At 36.4% G+C, this 23,907-nt stretch overlaps 1 protein-coding gene across 1 annotated transcript in view; it reads left to right on the top strand.

Moving 5' to 3' along the window:
• Positions 1 to 23,565, top strand: part of LOC138413853 (zinc finger protein 566) — a 35,501-nt gene extending 11,936 nt beyond the window's left edge. The window contains exons 4-7 of the mRNA XM_069540182.1: positions 2,673 to 2,799; positions 3,103 to 3,198; positions 17,775 to 19,971; positions 23,446 to 23,565. Coding sequence (XP_069396283.1) covers positions 2,673 to 2,799; positions 3,103 to 3,198; positions 17,775 to 18,799 — 1,248 coding nt within the window. The 3' untranslated portion in view covers positions 18,800 to 19,971; positions 23,446 to 23,565. The remainder of the gene's footprint in view (positions 1 to 2,672; positions 2,800 to 3,102; positions 3,199 to 17,774; positions 19,972 to 23,445) is intronic.
• Positions 23,566 to 23,907: the final 342 nt, after the last annotated feature.

Here is a 23,907-nt window from a genome sequence, read left to right as displayed (position 1 = left end):
ACAGTCCCCCCTTCTTCTTTTAAACAGTGTTTACAAATCCATTTAGTAAGTCCTTCAGCACCTTCTATCAGAGTTGTGTCAGAAATCTTGGTAGAACAGAAATGTTTTTTCCATTTGTCAATCTAATTTGCTTTGGACAGTGATTTGATAGGCTGGAGATGGGTAATTAGGGGCACCTCATGCGGAAAACCCCTGATCATCTCCACAGACCTAGGTTTTCCAGTAAGAAAGTATGTGGAATGGTTTTGTTTGATTTCATTCTTAACACACAGAAATATCTCCTATGTATGAGACTTTCAGGTTTGAAGGTATGACTGGTGGTTGGTACAAAGCTCTGACACCCCACGAGATCATCCATGATAGACATCAGTAATGCCATTGTGTGAAACTGGATCACATTCTGCCAATTTCCTGTAGTTCAGGAACAAAGGAAATTTACAGTTGAGCAATGGGCGGTTTTAGGTGAGATTGGGCCAATGTTGGAAAGGTCTTTAAAGATCACCTTCAGCCTCAACGTCTGAAAGCAAAGGAGAAGTTGTCATTTATGTCCATATTATAGAATATTATTCAGTGAAAAAAAATATGCTTATGGAAAGAATTTAACAAGGCATAACTTATTATACAGTAGTGTGACATTAGAATGGATCAGTCTTGAATTATATGCAAATTTAAAATATTTTTTAAAGTCATATTATACATGTTCAGAAGTAAAGTAGTGCTATTTCAATTTGGCTCCACTACCAGTTCCACTCCCAGAAGGTAGCTGCCCTCAACTCTTGAATATTGATAATCAGTTTTACTCATTATCTCTTGACTTACTGCAGAGTGGAAAGGACATTATACTTACATATTGCACCCTTCATTTCCTCTGATTCTGTTATTATATCACAATTTTTGGTTAAATCAATAGTGTACATATTCTTAGGACTGCAAATATCACTCACTGCTGAGCCAGCTCATGGCTTTTTTCTGTTACAACCTTTCATTTTTCCTGGGGTTAACTGCTTTCTTCCCCCCATTTTCTTAGTTGTCCATGTATTTATATCCAAAATCTCCAGAATCACTGCCACATGCCAATCAATATGTTTTCCATCTGGTCAAACACATCAATTCCTTTTGAACATGCGTCCCTATTCCCTTTTTCACCCTACTCCCATCTAGTTGCTCTCTAGGTCTGTTTCCCAAAGATTTCCCTTCCCCCCTCCCCGGGATTTTCCTTCACTGTTCTCCCGTGTTAATTCACTTATTTCTTGAATCCCATGTCTTCCTCTTTTCTAGTTTACTCTCTGATTTTGGTGGAGCACAGCCTCTGGTAATTTCCTAAGAAATTGTGCTGAGTCGTTCCATATCTAGGAATTTCTTTTTTCAATTGTCAGAACAGAATGAAAATTTGGTTATAGATTTCTAGATCAGAATTTCTTTTCTTCATCAGCATATTGAATTGTTCTTACCATTTCTTGTTTTTAGAGGTTTTCTTAAGAACCCCATTGCCTCTCTGGTTCTTTTTTTTTTTTTTAATTTATTTTTAATTATTTTTTTGGCTGCGTTGGGTCTTCGTTGCTGTGCGCAGGCTTTCTGTAGTTGCGGCGAGCAGGGGCTACTCTTCATTGCAGTGCGGGGGCTTCTATTGCAGTGGCTTCTCTGTTGCAGAGCACGGGATCTAGGCGTGCAGGCATCAGTAGTTGTGGCACATGGGCTCAGTAGTTGTGGCTCACAAGCTTAGTTGCTCTGCGGCATGGGGGATCTTCCTGGCCCAGGGTTCAAACCCGTGTCCCCTGCCTTGGCAGGAGGATTCTTAACCACTGCGCCACCAGGGAAGCCCTGCCTCTCTGATTCTTGATGGCTTTTGTCCAACCTGCTTTTAATGTCTTCTTTTTATCCCTTATTCTGAAATTTTACTTATAGCTATTTTGGAAAAGACAGTCACATATATTCATAACATATTACACGACAAGCATTTGCTAGTTGTTTGTGTATACTATTTCATTTAATTAGGAAACTCGTCTTGGCTGGATTTTGTACCTTCCCAGACTTACTTGGATAATGGAAGTGTCCCATTATACACAGGCAATTTCCTTGGAGGAAACAGATGACATGGAAGCTCAGTGATTCAGTCCTGCTTATTTGTTTACAGTCTTCCAGATGCATCCCAGACATTCAGCCCCACTCTGTATGCTTGCTGGTTTTCACCTCTTCTAGCTTTATTTTAATTAATTAATTTATTTTAATAAATAAATTTATTTATTTTTGGCTGTGTTAGGTCTTCGTTTCTGCGCGCAGGCTTTCTTTAGTTGCGGTGAGCTGGGGCTACTCTTTCTTGCAGTGCCCGGGCTTCTCACTGCGGTGGTTTCTCTTGTTGCAGAGCACAGGCTCTAGGCACGTGGGCTTCAGTAGTTGTGGCACGTGAGCTCAGTAACTGTGGCTCGCAGGCTCTAGGGCGCAGGCTCAGTAGTTGTGGTGCACTGGCTTTGTTGCTCCACAGCATGTGTGATCTTCCCGGACCAGGGCTCGAACCTGTGTCCCCTGCATTGGCAGGCAGATTCTTAACCACTGTGCCACCAGGGAATTCCCTCTTCTAGCTTTATTTTTTTCTTCTCTCTTTCCATCACAAAAACACTTATGTTTATTAATCCAATCTAATTTTTAACAATTTAACATGGTTGTTGTTCCAGGAGTCAGTGATGTTCAGTGATGTGTCCATAGACTTCTCTCAGGAGGAGTGGGAGTACCTGAATGATGATCAGAGAGATTTATACAGAGAGGTGATGTTGGAGAATTACAGCAACCTGGTTTCAATGGGTAAGGATGTCCATAATAATTCAAATTCTGCCTTGAGAAGGTCTACTTCTTCTGGTGTTATACTCACCTACCTTTCAAGTAACCATTTGGATTTCTACAGCTTGTTTCCGGAGGAATAATTTTAATACTGTAGAGTTAGAAAGAGGAAGCTGCATTGAGTTATGAGGGAAGTTTCAAGTCCTCTGTTATGTTTCATAAATCTTATGTATCTTTCTTTGACTCTTTCTTAATAATGAAGGGACTGGATTTGAATTCTGGGACATTCTCATCATAAACTTATCTCATTACTTCTTTTGTAAGCAGGACATTCTATTTCTAAACCAGATGTGATCTCCTTCTTGGAGCAAGGGAAGGAACCCTGGTTGGTTGACAGAGAACTAACAAGAGGCCAGTGGCCAGGTAAGTGAGGCATGGCAGGTAATGACCCAATTGGTCAGTGGAGAGACTGCACCTTTGAGATGAAATCTGGGAAGCTCCCCTTAAAAACTTTAGGCCTGTTGTGCAAAAGTAAGCCTTTTCAGCATGACCTTTCAAATGATCTTACCTTTTTCCCTTAACACACTCCACCTGCTCTTCTCCTCGGGTACTTCTGTCCCAATTCTAAACAGCTGGTGCCCTCCTCCACATTCTCCAATAATATTCCTTTCTTTCCAAATTTGGATCTACTTCCTTATCAGCTTCTCATCCTCTTTCGTATTTAGTCTTTAAAAAGCATCACTGTCTCCTGAAATATTTTTTTTTCTACATTACCAAAGACTTATTTCCTTTAGGATTTTTAAGATACAGTAGCTCATACACTCATTGATTCATTCATTTACTGATTTTTCTAATGTGTGTGAGGTACTCTACTAGGTACTGAAGAGATTAAAAAACAAATAAGCAGGAATTCCCTGGTGGTCCAGTGGTTAGGACTCCACGCTTCCACTGAAGGGGGCACGGGTTCGATCCCTGGTCGGGGAACTAAGATCCCTTAAGCCGCATGGTGCAGCCAAAACTGAAAAACAAAAAATGAATAAGCAATTTCAGAATTTATAGCTTAATAGGGATATTATATATAACTCCTAAAATGTAGAAGCGCCATAAGTGAGGTTAAAATAGGGAGCCCAGCAGAAAGTGAGGGCTAAAGAGGTAGAAGAGGAGTTGATCACATAGATGTCATAGAGGGAGATTTGAGCATGCATGTCATTGACTTTAATGGAAAAAAGGAAAAAAGGCTCTGTGCCTCCATTGAGAGCTTAGTGCTAGCAAAGATAAATTTTTTAAAAAAAGGAAAAACCAGGACAGCACATTTCTTAATTCAGTATATGTTTTTTTTAATTTTTATTTTATATTGAAGAACAGTTGATTAAAAATGTTGTGTTAGTTTCAGGTATACAACAAATTGATTCATTTATACATATACATGTATCTATTCTTTTTCAAATTCTTTTCCCATTTAGGTTATTACAGAATATTGAGCAGAGTTCCCTGTGCTATACAGTAGGTCCTTGTTGGTTACCTGTTTTAAATATAGCAGTGTGTACGTGTCATTCCCAAACTCCCAATTTATCCCTCCCCCCCACCCTTCCCCCTGGTAACCATAAGTTCATTCTCTAAGTCTGTGAGTCTGTTTCTGTTTTGTAAATAAGTTCATTTGTATTATTATTTTTTTAAATTCCACGTATAAGCGATAGCATATGTTATTTGTCTTTGTCTGACTTCACTTAGTATGATAATCTTCAGGTCCATCCATGTTGCTGCAAATGGCATTATTTCATTCTTTTTAATGGCTGAGTAATATTCCATTGTATATATGTACCACATCTTCTTTATCCATTCATCTGTCGATAGATCAGTATATGTTTATTGACTACCTGTTGTATGCCCAGCACTACTGTCAACCTGAGGTTACAGCAGTGAATAGAATGTGCAGACTCTCTATTTCCGAGTTTACCCTCTGGTGCAGGGAGAGATACACAAATAAATGAATATATAATATATAATGGTGAGTGCTGAAAAGTCAAACAAGGTGAAGAAAGGGGATGGGGGGGATGCTATTTTATGTGACATGGTACGAGAAACTTTTTCCAATAAGATGACATTGGGACACAGACCTGAAGAAGTATAGCTGTAAATCATTGTATGTGATTACTGGGAGGAAGAACATTCCAGAGAGAGGAAGCCAAACAAACATTCAAGGGCCTGAGGCAGGTATGCATTGGCTGTGTGTGAGGAGCAGCCAGGAGGCCAGTGCTTCATCTATCCCAGTTGTTATTATTAAAGTATTTTCAAATCCAAGACTTCATGTCATTTCACCCTTGTATAACCTCAATATGTAATTCTAAAAAATATGGAAATTTTCTCCCTTATATAACTTTAATGCTTTATCATCCCTAATAACTTTTACACTGATTTCTTGGTACACTGGATTGTTTTAGTGTCATTCTACTGAGTACTAGTGAGAGTGAACATTTTCACCATAATGGTGCTACTGTTCTTAACTTGTTTGTGCTGTATTTTATACTTTTTATCTATTACTGTCCTAATTTTTTTCAGTCAATTTTTATGGACTTTATGAAATAAAAACATTATATACCCATTTCCACAGGGTGCTTTTTACTTCTTAAATTTTAATTTGGATTGGCATCTTTAAGTGTATGCTTTAATGTGTCTGTAGTCAGCTCTTTTGTGGTTATTACAGTTTCTAATTTTAGAAAATTAACTGACTTCTACAAACTTCGTAGATATTTTGTTCTTTTTAAAACATTTTTCTGCTATTTTCAATAGCATTTAAATCCATTTTAAAGTTCTTTTACAATAAGCTGTAAATTGAGAGTCCAAATCAATCCCCCCACCCGTGTCCCCATACCTTATTTTAGCACCATTTACTGAACAGCTGCTTATATCATCATTGTTTTATCTGCCTGTTCAGTTATAAGTTCTGATTTATGTTAGTTTGTATTTCAGGGCCTCTTTTTCTATTTCTTTTATCCATCTATCCACTTGTACCTGCAGAGATAGACAGGCCCAGGAGACAGTTTAATATATTTTAATTCTTTTTATTGGAAATTATCTCAAGTACAGAAAAGTAACAAACTATAGGCAGATATTCAAACAGTTATAGAATGAATTCTCATGGAACCATCACCCAGGTCAAGAACTACAACACTATCAGCACAGATCTCTCTTTGTCCATAGTATCTTTGTGTCCCTTTATACTTTTACCACCTAAGAGAGCCACACAATTTTTTATAGTCAGAGTTGATTCATTTGATTATATGAATATACCACAGTTTATTTTTCAGTTCTACTTTTCATAGGCAGTTATGTTGTTTCCAGTTTTTGACAGTTACAAATCACTACTATGAACATTTTCTATGCTATTTGAAAAGGATAGAAATGAATGGATCATAAGACATCATATCTTTAGCTGTCCATTTTTCAACTTTTCTTTAATGCCTATACTAGTTTACAATCCCACCAGCAGTATATAGGAGCTCCCATTGTTGCACATGCTTCCTAATGTATGGTATTGTCAAACTTAGATTTTTACCAATTGCTGAGTATATAGTGATACTTCAGTGTGGTTTAATTTGCATTTCCCTTTTTACTGATGAGTTTGAACACGTTTTCATATCATTATTCGTCTTTTGAAATTCTTCTTTAGTCAATTGCCTGTTCGTCTTTTTTACCTGTTTTTCTGTTAGATTGCCTGTATTTTTCTTAGTGATGTGTAAGAATTCTTTATATATTTTGCTTATGAGTATATTCCATGTTCTAAAAATTGCTAATATCTTCTTCTACTCTGAATTGTTTTTTAGCTCTCTTTATGGTTTCTTTTTGTGAACAGAAGTTCTTAATTTTGGTCAAATTTATCAATCTTTCCTTTTGTGCTTCACACTTATTAGGACTTATGTAAGAAATTCTTCCTTGGCCTATATTTGAATCTTATATAAACAGATCATGCTATCTGTACTTTTAGTCCTGTTTAAGAAACTTTTGCTTACCATAAGACCATAAAGATTTTCTCCAATGTTTTCTTCTCGATGTATGATTGTTGTTCCTTTATAAACTTTTCTTCTAAGGGGCTAAATTTTTACTGTAATATTCAGGTGTGGTTACCTTTATTCTGCCATATTTTGCTTCTGGTTGTATTTTTAAATCTGAGGAGTTATATCTGTTTCTTGTGATAGGAAATCCTTGGCAGTCATCTCTTCAAACATTACCTTGCTACCATTTCCTCTTTTCTCCCTTAAGCTCCTATTAAACAGACATTAGAACATCTGGATCACCTCCAATGGCTTAAACTCTTCATCTCTTTTTCCATTTATACTGCCTTTACATAGAATTCCTTGCCTCGATTTGTATTGATTCACTAATATATTCAGTTATGTGTGATCTTTTGGCTCTTCAGCTTATCCACTGTTTTTTAAAATTAGTATAGTTATTTATAAAATATAGTACATGCACAATAGGATATATATAACATTTAACTAACATAAAATTATAAGATAATAACATGTAAATCTCTAGATTTGCATATACAAGAGATTTGCTAGGAAATACACCTAGGAATATAATTGCTGGGTCTTGGCATACATTCTTTTTTTTTTTTCCCCCACCTTTAAAGAGTGATTTTTATTAAACTTCTTAAATTTGCTTTAAAAAATCAGTTAACCTGTTGGATCCTGATATCTCTAGATAGTCACTTCAAGTCTCTATTTCACTTAGCTTGTATAGACATATAGCCAAAAAAGAGGGTAAAGTCTTCTGGGGCTTTGTCAGGGAATTTAGTGGACATTAAAACACACCAGACAGGCTGTGTGGCCCAGTTGACTTTAAATAGGCATACTTTCTTATTCAGCTTTACCAGGTAATACCAAGCTGTTTTCCAAGTGTCTGTATCACCATCTTTCCCTGTAACTGATATTGTAAGATTTTTTTCATTTTTTAACAATCTGATTGGTGAGTATAAAATCTCATTTTGGGGCTTCCCTGGTGGCACAGTTGTTAAGAATCTGCCTGCCGCAGCCGCATAGCACAGGGAGATCAGCTCGGTGCTCTGTGACCACCTAGAGGGGTGGGATAGGGAGGGTGGAAGGGAGACGCAAGAGGGAGGGGAATGGGGATATGTGTATATGTAGAGCTGATTCACTTTGTTATACAGCAGAAACTAACACACCATTGTAAAACAATTATACTCCAATAAAGATGTAAAACAAAAAGCATCCGCCTGCTGGGACTTCCCTGGTAGCACAGCGGTTAAGAATCTGCCTGCCAATGCAGGGGACACGGGTTCGATCCCTGGTCTGGGAAGATCCCACACGCCGCGGAGCAACTAAGCCCATGTGCCACAACTACTAAGCCTGTGTGCCACAACTGCTGAAGCCTGCACGCCTAGAGTCCATGCTCCACAACAAGAGAAGGCACTGCAATGAGAAGCCCGTGCACAGCAACAAAGACAATGCAGCCATAAATAAATAAATAGAATAGAATCTGCCTGCCAATGCAGGGGACATGGGTTCGAGCCCTGGTCCGGGAATATCCCACGTGCCACGGAGCAACTAAGGCCATGTGCCACAACTACTAAGGCCCACGCGCCTAGAGTGCATGCTCCGCAGCAAGAAAAGCCACCGCAATGAGAAGACTGTGCACTGCAACGAAGAGTAGCCCCTGCTTGCCGTGTGCAGCAATGAAGACCCAACGCAGCCAAAAAAAAAAATCTTATTTCATTGTTTTAAATTGAGTTTTCCTGGTTACTGTTGAAGATGATTATTTTTCCACATGTTTGGCCAATAGTGTCTCTTCTGTGTAATACCATTTTTTTTTAAACTGCTATCTCTCCCTTCTCTTAATTGCAGTAGCTGACCCTATGCTCCACTTCATCTGATTTGATAATCTGCACTTTTTTTTTTTAAGATTTATTTATTATTTATTTTATTTATTTTTGGCTGTGTCGGGTCTTAGGTGCAGCACACCGGATCCTCGTTGAGGCATGCAGCATCCTTCACTGTGGTGCACAGTCTCCTCACTGTGGCATGCATGCTTTTCTCCAGTTGTGGTGTGCAGGCCTTCTCCTCTCTAGTTGTGGCATGCAGGCTCCAGGGCACATGGGCTCTGCAGTTGTGGCACGCGAGCTCAGCAGTTGTGGCGTTCGGGCCCAGCTGCCCTGTGGCATGTGGGGTCCCAGTTCCCCAACCAGGGGTCGAACCCACGTCCCCTGCACTATAAGATGGATTCTCTATGACTGGACCACTACAGAAGTCCCTATAATGCCATTTTGATCATTTTTTTATTAGACTATTTGTCTTTTTCCTAAAGTTTATAGGAATTCCTTATATATATTCTAGGTACTAATTTTTTGTCAGTAGCATGTTTTATAGACATCTTTTCCTGTTGTAGCTTATTTATTCATTTTCTTTATGACATCTTTTGATGAACAGTAATCCTTTGTGTTATTATGGTTACATTATATATTTAATAGTTAAATTATATATAATTATATAGTTTTATATAATTATACATAATTATAATTATATGTTTATTTAAAAATTCTGCTTTTTTCCTTCCCAGGCTTCACACCTTTGGGGTCATAAGAAACCTTTTCCTAGCCCCATTTTCTCCTATTTTTTCTTCCAAGAATGTTTATGTTTTTACTTTCTTATTAAAGCCCTGTTAAGGTACCTGGAGTTGATTTTCACAAATGGTATGAGATCAGTTATAATTTTTTCCCCGTAGAGAAAACAAATTATTTTTGCCCCACTGAATGAAGAGTCCATTTGTTTTCCACTGATCCACAGTCACATATTAAAATTCCATGTATACATAGGTCACTCTTATTCCATTGGCCTTTTTATCTGTACCTGTCCTAATTACTCTTGCTTTTATCAAAAGTCCTGATCTCTGATGGGACAGGTCCCTCCACCTTTTTCTTCAGAAGTATTTGATTATACTTGTCTTTTTGGTCTTCCATATAAATTTTAAAATTACATTAAGTAAAATTTCATTTATGTTGTTTTTTTGTCAACATCCATTCATGATAAAAACTCTGAACAAAGGGGGAACATATCTCAACATACTAAAGTCCATTTGTGACAAGCCCACAGCTAGCATCATACTCAGCGGTAAAAAATTGAAAGTTTTTCCTTTAAGATCAGGAATGAGACACGGATCCCCACTCTCACCACTTTTATTCAACATAGTACCGGAAGTCTAAGCCAGAGCAACTATGGAAGAAAAAGAAATATAAGTCATCCAAATCAGAAAGGAAGAAGTAAAACTGTCACTATTTGCAGATAACATGATATTATATATAGAAAATCCCAAAGACTCCACTAAAAAAAGTTAGAATTATTTATTTAATTTTATTGAAGTATAGTTGATTTACAATGTGGTGTTAATTTCTGCTGTACAGCAAAGTGGTTCAGTTATACATATATACATTTTTAAAAGCACTATTTCTTCTTAATGTTTTCTTTTTTTAAATATTTTCTTTCACTTATTTATTTTGTTTGGCTGCGTTGGGTCTTCATTGCTGTGCGCGGGCTTTCTATAGGTGCGCCAAGTGGGGGTTACTCTTCGTTGTGGTGTGCAGGCTTCTCATTGCAGTGGCTTCTCGTTGTGGAGCACAGGCTCTAGGCACGTGGGCTTCAATAGTTGTGGCACACGGGCTCAGCTGTTGTGGCTCACGGGCTCTAGAGCACAGGCTCAGTAGTTGTGGTACATGGGCTTAGTTGCTCCGCGGCACATGGGATCTTCCTGGACTAGGGCTTGAACCTGTGTCCCCTGCATTGGCAGGTAGATTCTTAACCACTGCGCAACCAGGGAGGTCCTATATATACATTATTTTACTATTCTTTTCCATTATGGTTTATCATAGGATACTGAATATAGTTCTCTGTGCTATACAGCAGGACCTTGTTGTTTATTCATTCCATATATAATAGCTTACATCTGCTAACCCCAACCTCCCACTCCATCCCTTCCCAAATCCCCTCCCCCTTGGCAACCACAAGTCTGTTCTCTATGTCCGTGAGTGTGTTTCTGTTTCATAGATAGGTTCATTTGTGTCATATTTTAGATTCCACATATAAGTGATATCATGTGGTATTTGTCTTTCCTTTTCTGATTTCACTTAGTATGATAATCTCTAGTTTCACCTATGTTGCTGCAAATGACATTATTTCGTTCTTTTTTATGGCTGAGTAGTATCCCATTGTATATATTTACCACATCTTCTTTATCCATTCCTCTGTCAATGGAAACTTAGATTGTTTCCATGTCTTGGCTGTTGTGAATAGTGCTGCTGTGAACATAGGGGTACATGTATCATTTTGGATTAGAGTTTTGTCTAATCCAAATGCCCAGGAGTGGGATTGCTGGATCATATGGTAATTCTGTTTTTAGAAAAACTGTTAGAATTAATAAATGAATTCAGTAAAGTTGCAGGATACAAAATCCACATAGAAAAATCAGTTGCATGTCTATACACTAGTAATGAACACTCAGAGAAATTAAAAAAAAAATCTCATTTACAAGTGCATCAAAAAAAAAAGAATAAAATACCTAGAAATAAATTTAACTAAGGAGGTGAAAAGACCTGTACATTGAAAACTATAAGACACTGATGAAAGAAATTGAAGAATTCACAAATAAATGGAAGGCTACTCCATTTTCATGGATTGGAAGAATTAATATTGTTAAAATGTTCATACAACCCAAAGTAGTCTACAGATTCAATGCACTCCCTATCAAAATTCCAAGGCATCTTTCAGAGAAATAGAACAAACAATTCTAAAATTTGTATGAAACCTACAAAAGACCCTAAATTGTCAAAGTAATCTTGAGAAAGAAGAATAAAGCTGGAGGCATCATGCCTCTTGATTTCAAACTAGATTACAAAGCTGTAGTAAAAATAGTATGGTATTGGCATAAAAACAAACACATAGATCAATGGAACAAAAGAGAGCCAAGAAATAACTGTGCTTTGCAAATAAGTCCATCTGTACCATTTTTCTAGACTCCACATATAAGTGATATTATATGAAATTTGTCTTTCTCTTTCTGACTTACTTTACTCTATATGACAATGTCTAGGTCCGTCCATGTCACTGCAAATGGCATTACTTGGTTTCTTTTTATGGCTGAGTAATATTCCATTGTATATATGTACCACATCTCCTTTATCCATTCCTGTCGATGGATATTTAGGTTGCTACCATGTCCTGGCTATTGTACATAGTGCTGCAGTGAACATTGGGTGCATGCATCCTTCTGAATTATGGTTTTCTCCGGATATATGCCCAGGAGTGGGATTGCTGGGTCATATGGCAGCTCTATTTGTAGTTTTTTAAGGGACCTCCATACTGTTCTCCATAGTGGCTGTACCAATTTACATCCCCACCAACAGTGTAGGGGTGTTCCTTTTTCTCCACACCCTCTCCAGCATTTACCATTTGTAGATTTTTTGATGATGGCCATTCTGACCAGTGTGAGGTGATACCTCATTATAGTTTTGATTTGCATTTCTCTAGTAATTAGTGACATTGAGCGTCTTTTCATTTGTTTTTTGCCGATCTATATGTCTTCTTTGGAGAAATGTCTATTTAGATCTTGTACCCAGTTTTTGATTGGGTTGTTTGTTTTTTTGATATTGAGCTGTATGAGCTGTTTGTATATTTTGGAGATTAATCCCTTGTCAGTTTCTTCATTTGCAAATATTTTCTCCTGTTCTGTGGTTTGTTTTTTAACTGAGATATCCCTCCTCTAACCCTCTGTTCTTCCTCCCCAGGTGTGATTGTAACATAGCTTTATTTTAGAATTTTCCTTTATTATCATCCAGTGGATTCCCTTAGGATCATCCCTTTGATTCCCTTAACTCCTTCCCTTTGAATTTGTTTTGATTCTCTTCTGTATTTGCATGCCTTGGATACTTTTGTATACCTAGACTGTTGGATCTCTTGCCTTCCTCTTTCTTGATTTGTTTCCTTATTATTCTGAAGCACATCTTTCAAAAGCAACCAAGGGAAGGATGCAAAAGAAGTAAATAGAAAGTATATTTTGTGAATCCTTTCATGAATAAAAATGTTTCCATTTCACTCTCCTAATTTGATTGATAATTTGACTGGAGATGTCATTTTAGGTGGAAAAACTTAGTTCAACTTTTTAAAGGCATTGCTCTGAGGATTTCTAAAATCTTCTGTTATCTAGTGTTGTAGAGAAGTCCAAAACCCATTCAGTTCTTAATTCTTTTAAGTGACCTGTTTAATCTCTTTGGAAGCTTTTAGCATTTGTTATTTATTTATGATGTTCTAATATTTCATGTTGAGGTATCATGATGTTGATTTTATTCTTTCATGTACCAGGGCACTCACTTATTCCAGAAACTAAAAATCTCTGAAATTTTCTTCTGTAATTTTGTTGATCATTTGTTCCGCATTGTTTTCTCTTTTTCTCTGTTCTCTATGTTTCAATGTTTATTGATCATTTTTTATGTCCAGTGCTTGGCACCATGTCTGACACATAGTAAGAGCTCATTAAATTTTTTGAATGATTGAACACTCGTAATTCAGATCTTAAATTTTTTGTGCTACCTCTAGAATTTCTTTTTCTTTTTTTTAAATTGAAGTATAGTTGATTTACAATGTTGTGTTAGTTTCTGGTGTATAGTGAAGTGATTCAGTTATACGTGTATATATACATATTTTTTTTCATGTAGTTCTCTGTGTTATACAGTAGGACCTTGTTTATCTATTGTTGTTTATCTATTTTATATATAGTAGTTTGTATCTGCTCTTTTTTCTTTTTTCTAGTTTCCATCTCTCTCTCTCTCTCTTTTTTTTTTTTTTTTTGCAGTTCGCCGGCCTCTCACTGTTGTGGCCTCTCCCGTTGCGGAGCACAGGCTCCGGATGCGCAGGCTCAGCGGCCATGGCTCACGGGTCCAGCCGCTCCGCAGCATGTGGGATCTTGCCGGACCGGGGCGCAAACCTGTGTCCCCTGCATCGTCAGGCAGACTCTCAACCACTGCGCCATCAGGGAAGCCCTCCATCTCTCTTTTTATGTTGTACTTTCTGTGAGGTTTTATTAAGTTCTCATCTTCGTATTTTTATTTAAAAAAACATTCTCAGTATTTCTTTTTCTGACATCATTCTCTATGGAATTGCTATATAACATTGTTTTTAGAAGCATTTTCTTTTTTTTTTTTTAGAAGCATTCTTCTTTTGAATTTTGTTTTTTTCCCTCCACTGTCTCTCCTGTTTCTGTTTGTGTATTTTAAGCTCTTATTTTTTGTTTTTGTTTTTAATTAATTAATTTATTTTTGGCTATGTTCGGTCTTCGTTGCTGCACACGGACTTTTTCTAGTTGTGGCGAGTGGGGGCTACTCTTCGTTGTGGCGCACAGGCTTCTCATTGCGGTGGCTTCTCTTGTTGCCGAGCACAGGCTCTAGGCATACGGGCTCCAGTAGTTGTGGCATGCAGGCTCAGTAGTGTGGCTCATGGGCTCTAGAGTGCAGGCTCAGTAGTTGTGACACATGGGCTTAGTTGCTCCGTGGCATGTGGGATCTTTCTGGACCAGGGCACGAACCTGTGTCCCCTGCATTGGCAGGCAGATTCTTAACCACTGCACCACCAGGGAAGTCCCTTAAGCTCTTATATTTAATGTTTTCCGGAAATAGCTAGTGACTCAAAGCTATTTGCTCATATAAAACTGTGGCATTAAAAAGCTGATTTGAGCTTGTTTGTGACAAGATTTGTAGATTTATTGGTGGTAGTTACTGCAGAGTGATCTGCCTAGAACAGTTCATTGGCTGACACCACCTATCAGGTCTTTTCTCTTGGGCTGATTTTCTCCAGAATGGGATCCTCTACTTTCTTTCTGGAATTAATAAAATAAGCGTGGCTGCCTGATTCTTGAGAGTTTACTGGGTATAGTGGACTGTGGAATCAGCCTGCTATATGGAGTAGGTTTGAGAATGTGAAGTCTGTCTATTTCTTACAGATTTTCAAGTAGTTATCCTTTTTGCAACCCTTATGCACCCTAGTTTCAAGGGTACCTGGTGTTTGCATGCTTGAAAATATCTGGTATTCTACAGTAAGACTAATCTGTGACTTAGGTTTCAAGGCTCAAGGTTAATACATCATTTATTACTATTCCATCTATTCTCTAGTTTCCAAATTTTTGTTGATGCTTTTTTCCCCATTCTCATTGTCCTCATGGAGTTTCCTCTTTTGTTGAATCTCATTACTATCTTTAGTGGCACTTCATGAAAGAGCAGTAATAAATGCATATATTCAATGTGCCATATTTGCAAAAAGTGTGTCCTTTTTATTTTTAATCAATTAATTTTTGGGCCGCGTTGGGTCTTTGTTGGTGTGCGCAGTCTTTCTCTAGTTGCAGCAAGCGGGGGCTGCTCTTCGTTGCGGTGTGTGGGCTTCTCATTGCAGTGGCTTCTGTTGTTGCAGAGCACAGGGTCTAGATGTGTGGGCTTCAGTAGTTGTGGCACCTGAGCTCAGTAGTTGTGGCTCAACGGGCTCTAGAGCACAGGCTCAGTAGTTGTTGCACATGGGCTTAGTTGCTCCGTGGCATGTGGGATCTTCCCGGACCAGGGATTGAACCTGTGTCCCCTGCATTGGCAGGTGGATTCTTAACCATTGCGCCACCAGGGAAGTCCCTGTCCTTTTTCCCTAGAGGAAATTTTTAGACATTTTTCATTAAGGAGTATATATTTAAATACTTTCTTATTGAGTCAGTCAGTAAATACTTGATCTTCCAATATGTACCATGTACCATGCTCAGAGTTGGATACACATTGATGAAGACAATAGACATTTTCCTTGCCTTCACAGAACTTAAGACCTATTGAAGGAAAAGATAGTAAATGAACCTAAATAAGTATGTAATTACAAATTATGAAAATCCTGTTAAGGAAGGGAACAGAGTGCTAAAAATATAATTACAAGGAGGGTGTAATTTGGTCATAGGATCAGAGAAGACCTCAAAAAGTATGATCTTTATGTAGAGATTTGGAAAATGAGTAATAGTTACCAAGGCAAAGAGTAAAAGAAAATACCTTCTATACATAAGGAAAAGTACCTAGAAAGATCTAAACAGGGACTAATAATTAGGAGCATTTGAAGAACTATAAAATAGGACCAACGTGGATGGAGCTTAGAAACCAAAATGGAGCATAGTGTGAGATTTGGTTGAAAGGCAGGCAGGAACAAGATCATTCAGAGTTTTGTAGACCACATTCAGGAGTTTGGCTTTTATTGTAAGAGCAATAAAAGGAAACCACCAATGGATTTTAAGCAGAGCATTGGCAGGCTAATGCCATTCTAGTGACATGGATTCAAGACTACAAACCTCAAGTGGAGAAACTAGGTTGGAGGCTATTCCAGTATTCCAAGGGAGAGATATTTCATATTAGGTATTATATTGAACATAAAGGGAAGAGTGTCAGGATATATTTAGGAACAATATTAAACAGTATTTGCTAAATAATTATATGAGAGTAAGATGAATAAGATGGTACTAGAATGATCTTCACTTTTTTGGCTTGAGGTTTTTCCTCTGGGTCCATAGTGTGGTCTTCAAAACACTTCACTTGCCTAACATCCATATTTTTATATGGAAATTCTTCCATAATATTATCTCCCAAATACTAAATAATTATTTAATACCAAGTATTTTTTCATATAGTATTCCCAGTCCTCACAATGATTATAAGAGTTAGTTATCATTCCTGTCATATAGACAGACAGTTGGGGACTCAGAAAGATGAACTAATTTGCCCAAGGAAACAAAGCTTGTAATTAACTGAGTTTGAGTTCAAAACTCATACAACTGAATCTTGTACCTCTGATCTTTCAATAGCAATACACTGCCTCCCATTATATTCTTTTCACTTCTCTTTGAACCTACAAATGCCCTTCCTGTCAGTTGGTCATCACTACTACAGTGCTTGTGCACTTGTTAAGTCCTCTCCTCTTTTTTCCTAAGTTCAGAATTACAGAATTCCAAGGCATAGTATTTTCATCAAACCCCAAGCATATACCATATCGAGCCACAGAAAATCCTCCCTATATAACACTCATGCTAGGTTCATTCAGCACCTGACTTTTCTTAAGGTACTCTCCCATCTGGATTACCACCTTCTATTTCTCTGTCATTGGTTGAAGAGAACCTAAGCCTCTAGTTACTTAATCTAGAATTTTCAGCAATGATGGAAATGTCTGATATTTGTGATTTCCAGTATGGTAGACACTAGCCATATTTGGCTATTTCTAACACTAGAAATGTGGATATTGTCACTGAGGAACTGAATTTGAATTTTTATTTACTCTTAATTATGTTAAATTCAAATAGACATATATGCTAGTAGCTACTGTAATGGACAATACAGATCTAACCAGGGCCTGGCAAACTTTTCAACAGGCCAGATAGTAAATATTTTAGGCTTGCAGTCAATGTGGTCTCTGTTGCAACTGTAGCTCAAAAACAGCCATAGACAATACATAAGTGAATAAATGTGGCTGTGTTCCAATAAAACTTTACTTATAAAAATGACTGCAGGGCTGCAGTACATAGTTTGCCAACCCCTGAACATTCTTCCTTAGACATATTCATTTAATCCTGACAACCACCCTATTAAGTGGTATGATCATTCCCCTTATTTACAGTTCATGCTGTGCGCCGCTTTTATATGTGTGTTTGCATATGATGTGAGATGTTGTGTGTATGTATGATTAGAGCCATCCTGTAACAAGGGAGTCTAAGGCATCTGTATATTTAGCAAGCTCCCATAAGTAATTCTGATTTATAGCAACGTTTAGAAACCAGTGGCTTACTTACTGTCCTCACCTTACTATGTCATCTCTCTTCACTCTTCTTTTCTTGTCCATTTTTAAAAATTTCAGTTTAATTCTCCCATTTTAATTGAAGTTTTATTTCTCCCAAACAAGAAAAATGTGAGTGATTGCTTTCATATTTTCTTTCAGTCCTGGAGTCAAGATGTGAGACCAAGAAATTATTTCTGAAGAAGGAAATTTATGAAATAGAGTCAGCCCAGTGGGAGATAATGGAAAGACTTACAAGACATGACCTTCAGTGCTCTAGTTTCAGAGATGATTGGGAATGTAATGGCCAGTTTGAGAAACAACATGGCTCTCAGGAGGGACATTTCAGTCAACTGATATTCACCCATGAAGGCATGCCCACTTTTAGTCAACATCCATCCTTTACATTACAGCAAATCATTAGTAATAAAGAGAAATACTGTGCAACTAAGGAATATAGGAAATCCTTTAGACATGACTCACAGCTTACCACCCATCAGATAATTCATACTGTTGAGAAACCCTATGAATGTAAGGAATGTGGAAAGGCCTTTAGACATCCCTCAAGACTCAGTCATCATCAGAAAATTCATACTGGCAAGAAACCCTTTGAATGTAAGGAATGTGGAAAAACCTTTATTTGTGGCTCAGACCTTACTCGACATCACCGAATTCACACTGGTGAGAAACCCTATGAATGTAAGGAATGTGGAAAGGCCTTTAGTAGTGGCTCCAACTTCACTCGACATCAGAGAATTCACACTGGTGAAAAGCCCTATGAATGTAAAGAATGTGGGAAGGCCTTTAGTAGTGGCTCAAACTTTACTCAACATCAGAGAATTCATACAGGGGAGAAACCCTATGAATGTAAGGAATGTGGCAATGCCTTTAGTCAGAGCTCACAACTTATTAAACATCAGAGAATCCACACAGGTGAGAAACCCTATGAATGTAAGGAATGTGAAAAGGCTTTTCGTTCTGGTTCAGACCTTACTCGACATCAGAGAATTCATACTGGTGAGAAGCCCTATGAATGTAAGATATGTGGGAAAGCCTATTCTCAGAGTTCACAACTTATTAGTCATCATAGAATTCATACTAGTGAGAAACCCTATGAATATAGGGAATGTGGGAAGACCTTTAATTATGACTCACAGCTGATTCAACATCAAAATTTGTACTGGTGATAAAACATAGAATATATGAAATGTGTGCAAATGCTTTTATTTACAGTTCAAAACTATTAACATCAACTATTTAACAAAAGAGAATTTATCTCTATATTAATCCCTCTAAATAGAATAAGGTAGAAACATCTTATTTGCTGACTACAGCTTGTTCAGCCCAAGAAAAATCATGTAGGAGAAACACCCTATGAGTAGAATACGTTTTGGAAGCCATTTAATAAAAGCCCCTATTTCCCTTGCCATCAGGTAATTCAGTCTAGTAAATACTCAAAATGACAACAGCACTTCTGGCACCTTTCTAACCTTATCTTAAACATCAGAGAATACATGCTGAAATGTAATCCTGTGATTTTCATTTTATTTTCCCCCCAATTTGTCTATAGTTGTAATATTCTTAATCTTTTAATCCATTTAAATTTATATAACTGTAAAGTCCATCTGTGTATATCATGGTTTATAAAATATCTTTATTTTTAAGATACCTTTAATACCCAAGAGCAGTGACCTCTTTATTTTTGAAGATAGCTTATTCCTTTTGCTCTTTACAAAATTTAGACTTTCTTGTTGTAGAAACGTTCATGTAATGACTTACCACTCAGTAAATAGAGATCCTTTACTATCTTCATGGTGTTTTCCTTGTGTTGCTGTAATATCATTTCATCAAATCCCTATTGATAGACATTGTAGTTTCCTCCAGTGTTTTTGCCATTATACACAGTGCCCTGATGGGCATTCTCCCTAGGTGTATCTTTGTGTCATGTCTTTTATTTTAATTGCAGAAATAATGCCTCAATATATATTTTCCTTATAATAGGTTTAAACATTACAAGTAAGGTCTTTGACAACTATCCTTATACCCATATCCCTCCTTGTTTAGTATTTATCCTTCCTGAGCATTTTTCTATGTTTTTATACATATATGTTTTGGTAGAAATTATAAAATGGGGATAATTATAATACCTACCTCATAATTTTGTGTGAGGATCAAATAAAGAGACACAAAGTGCTTAGAATTGTGCCTGTCATATAATAAATAGATACCCACAGAATGTTGGTCATGTTAATTGTATTCATCGTTGTCATTATTAGTATTATTTGTTGAAAAGCAACTGTTTCTACAGACCTTACTCAACATCAGACAGGACAGATAATTGAAGAAAGACCCATTGAAGGTAATGAATTAAGAAATTTTCCATTATCACTTACTTCCTATGGAACATGAAGTAATCCTGGGTGTTGGGGAAAGTAATGTGTGTAATGAGTAGGAAAGGCTGTATTCAGATTGGTATCCTTTTCATTACATCATATAATACCTAATATAAAGACATGATAATATAGACAAGACATTGGTGACACTGATTAAAAAATATGAAAAGACAAACAGCATTATGTTTGAAAATGAATATGCATATGTACATAAAGAGAAACCTTATAGTGACTGATTTTAAATGTTATACTGAATACAGTACTTCCAATACATTTGAAAACCTAAACAAAATTATTTTGTAGGAAAATAAAAATTACAGTATTGACTCAAAGAGAATTAAACTCTTGGGAGACTCATAAACACAGGTAAAAGGGGAAATTTAGCGTGAAATATAGTAGCTATTACTAATGAAGCATCAAACCCAATTTCTTTTCAGGCAGAACTCTTTTTTTAAAAAATTGGGGTATAATTGATACCAACATTATATTAGTTTCAGGTGCACAACATAATAATCTGATGTTTGTATACATTGGAAAATGACCAGCATAATAATCTAGTTAACATCCGCCACCATGCATACTTACAGAATGTTTTTTTTGTGATGAGAACAGGAAAGACTTTATCAAGTATTCAAGGAACTATTAGTTATATAGAAGTAGACATCTCATAACATACTCTAACATAATCCTGATGTTAGATAAGGATTAGGAGAACACAAACAGGAAGCTATTTTTCAGGGTCATCCATGAAGATATATACAAGCATACTAAAGAAAATAGCAAACTGTAGGTATCTATTAAATGAACAGAAATGAACCTGCATTGGGACAGTAACTGAAGAGGATCCCCAGTGCCCAGTTCGAGCTAATGAGTGCTATGAGAAAATGCAGGCCTTCTTTTGCCAGCTCTTCTGACTTTTGGGAAAATCCAGAAATCTACATTTTTTTCAGTGTGTGATAGCCCTTGATTTTTTAAATGGCAGCTAGGGTTTTGTTTGGTTCTTTTTTAAACATGGTATGGACCAAAGATATATTGACGCTGCAAGTAGCAAGTGACCCATAGCTTACTTTTGTTCTGGACACTAGAGCAGTGAGTGTGCAAAAGGCTCACAGGAGGAGTTTTTAATAGTGCAAATCCCTTAGCCCCAAGGAGACTTAAGGGTGGCAGGGGAATAGTGAAATACAAGATAATTTACCTGGAATTTCTTAGATGTGAAAAGTATTTTCAGAGATAAAGTAGCTAAGCTCCAAATACAGTTTTTTTTTAAGGACTTGATCCAGTCCCATATTTTCTACATGCAGTTTTTTATTCTCAGCATCATGTCATTTAAAAACTAGGGTATATTTTATATGTTGTAATCCCATTCTTGAGCTATATAACTGTATACACATGCAGCTGAAAATAAGAATAAAGAGTTAACCTATTGAGAAAAATAGGTTAGCCAGACCATCACTCTAGCAGAAAATATGTCACTGGAATTATGCATTCTGTTTTAGACCAAGGGTCAGCAAACTTTCTGTAAAGGGCCAGAAAATAAATATTTTACCCTCTGTATGTCATACTATTTCTGTTGCAACTACTCACCTCTGCCATTATAGTGTGGAAGCCTACTAAAATTTCTTAAGAAATCCTGAAGTTTAAAAAAAAAGTCCCACAGCTTAGCTTTGTTTAGGTTTAGGTTAGTGTTTGAGATGGGCCTTTACTGTGCCTCAATTTTCATGCTCAGCAAGCAGCTTCCTACATTGAATGGTACCATTCTGTGGAAGGAAAATCCATATATCCAAAGTTACTATAGATCTGTCCTTCTATGCTCCACTTTCTTTTTTCTTAGATCCCATATTAGAGGACTTTAAAAAACAAAACAAAACATTGAGCTACTTTATTTTTTACGAGGCATGAAGAAGTAAAATATTTAATAATCAATTTGAGATAAGTAGAGTGAGCAACATATCTGCAGATGGTAGAATTAGTAAAGACGAGGCTGTTTTATTCTAATATTCTGCATTACACTAAAATGAGAACTAAGTGAAATTTTATATTCTTTTGTCATTTTAAAGTCATTTATTGAGTTCCTCATCTAAAATTACAGAAGTAATGCATTTGCACTTGAACCAATGAAACAATGCCAGTAAAAAGAAAAAAACATTATCTCTGCTCCTCTCCATTCCTCACTCCCTTCCCCTTTGTCTATTTCCTTCTGAGTAATGTCTAAACCTCGTGTATCTCCCCCATATACTTCTTCAAGCTTAAACAGTAACACAAATAAATTATTTTAGTATTTTTTACCCCCCCAAATGGATGATACTTTATACATTTCTCTGTAATTTGCTTTTTTACATTCAACAGTACATTTTGGATTTTCTTTCAAGTCAGTAAATGATGATTGAACTTAGTTGTTTTAATGCTTACAGTATATTCCACAGTATGCTTATACCAATACCTACTCAACTACAGTATTTCCCCAGTTGTGATATTTCATATTATCTCCTTTGCCATTTAAAATTAGTGCTGCAATAAACATTCATATATTATATTCTTGTCTATTTACTTTATTTCTATAAAATAGGTTTCCCAAAACATTTCCAATGTTTTCCATGTTTCTTAGAAAAATATTGCTTATAGAAAATTTCAGAGGACAAGAGGATAAAGGAAAAAAGTGCAGGTTTTCATATATGTGTTTATGTGGGTGTGTACACACACAGATTTAACACTTAATCCATCTGGATTGATTATTATATATGGTGTGATATAGTATGTTGGCTTGTTCTCATCCAGAAATAAAGCCAATTATGCCAGAAACAATTATTAAAGTATTGAACTATTAAACTATTCATCTTCTACTGAATTAAAATACTATCTTTCATATATTAAATGCTCATATCCTCAAACCTATTTGCCAGCAATCTTTGATTTATACTTTTCAGTAACTTACTACTTGTAAATAAAAATACATATAATTACATAGTTTTTATTTGAAAATAAAGACAAATGTGTCTTCATTAGAATTAAAATGTTTTTTAATCCAGTTCCAGTAAAAGTCCTCATTGGGATTATATTTTGAATTATTAAGTTTAAATATAGAGTATCCCAAATGAATGCATCATTGACACTGACTAGATATTCATTAATACATATGTATGTCTTGAAATTTCTTTGAGAGCTCTTCATCCTCCTTACTCTCTAATATCTTTATAATGTACATAAAATATAATATATATAGTCCTTAAGATATGCTAGTAATAATTGAAAGTTTAACATATTTTATTAGGGTATTGATTATAAAGAGATAAATTCTTTTGACCTTTTATAATGTGCAGATAAAAGATATACCCATCTCACAGTATTACACCTATTTTCTTGTCTTATTTCATGTTGTAGACCGGATGACAGTGGATTTTGAGCAGGACTTCTTTTTTAACAGATTTTCCCCATTTTTACAGGCTGAAGAGTTGGATTTTGAGGATAATTTCTGCTTCCTGTTTTCATCCCTACTCTTGTTTGTGTGTCATAAGAGAAATGATTTATTACCTTGGTGAAATGTATTAAAACACATAAATTACCTCCCTTTATTTGACCCTGAATTTCTCATGTTTCCTGGGGCAGGCTATGATTCTCTATGCTGACTCTGCAGACCCATTCCTCTGCTGGTATATGTCCCAATATCTAGAGTTTGAATGAAGTATTAGGTTATGCATTTTAACTCCAGGTTCAAGCTGCCTCTTTCAATAAAGCATTACCAAAAAAATGACCTATTTCTCAATCAGTCCAGAAATCAGGATGAGAGAGTTATAGCTAATTATCACCCACAAAAAATTTTTCTATAGCCATTTTTGTTTTATTTCTAATTTTAATGAAAACACATTAGTTACAGTCAATATGTTTTACATTTTATTAATTTGAGT

The sequence above is a fragment of the Delphinus delphis genome, chromosome 20 (assembly GCF_949987515.2).
Source record: "Delphinus delphis chromosome 20, mDelDel1.2, whole genome shotgun sequence".
Taxonomy (NCBI): Eukaryota; Metazoa; Chordata; class Mammalia; order Artiodactyla; family Delphinidae; genus Delphinus; species Delphinus delphis.
The sequence above is the reverse complement of the archived record's forward strand: the minus strand, read 5'-3'. Positions and strand labels throughout refer to the sequence as shown.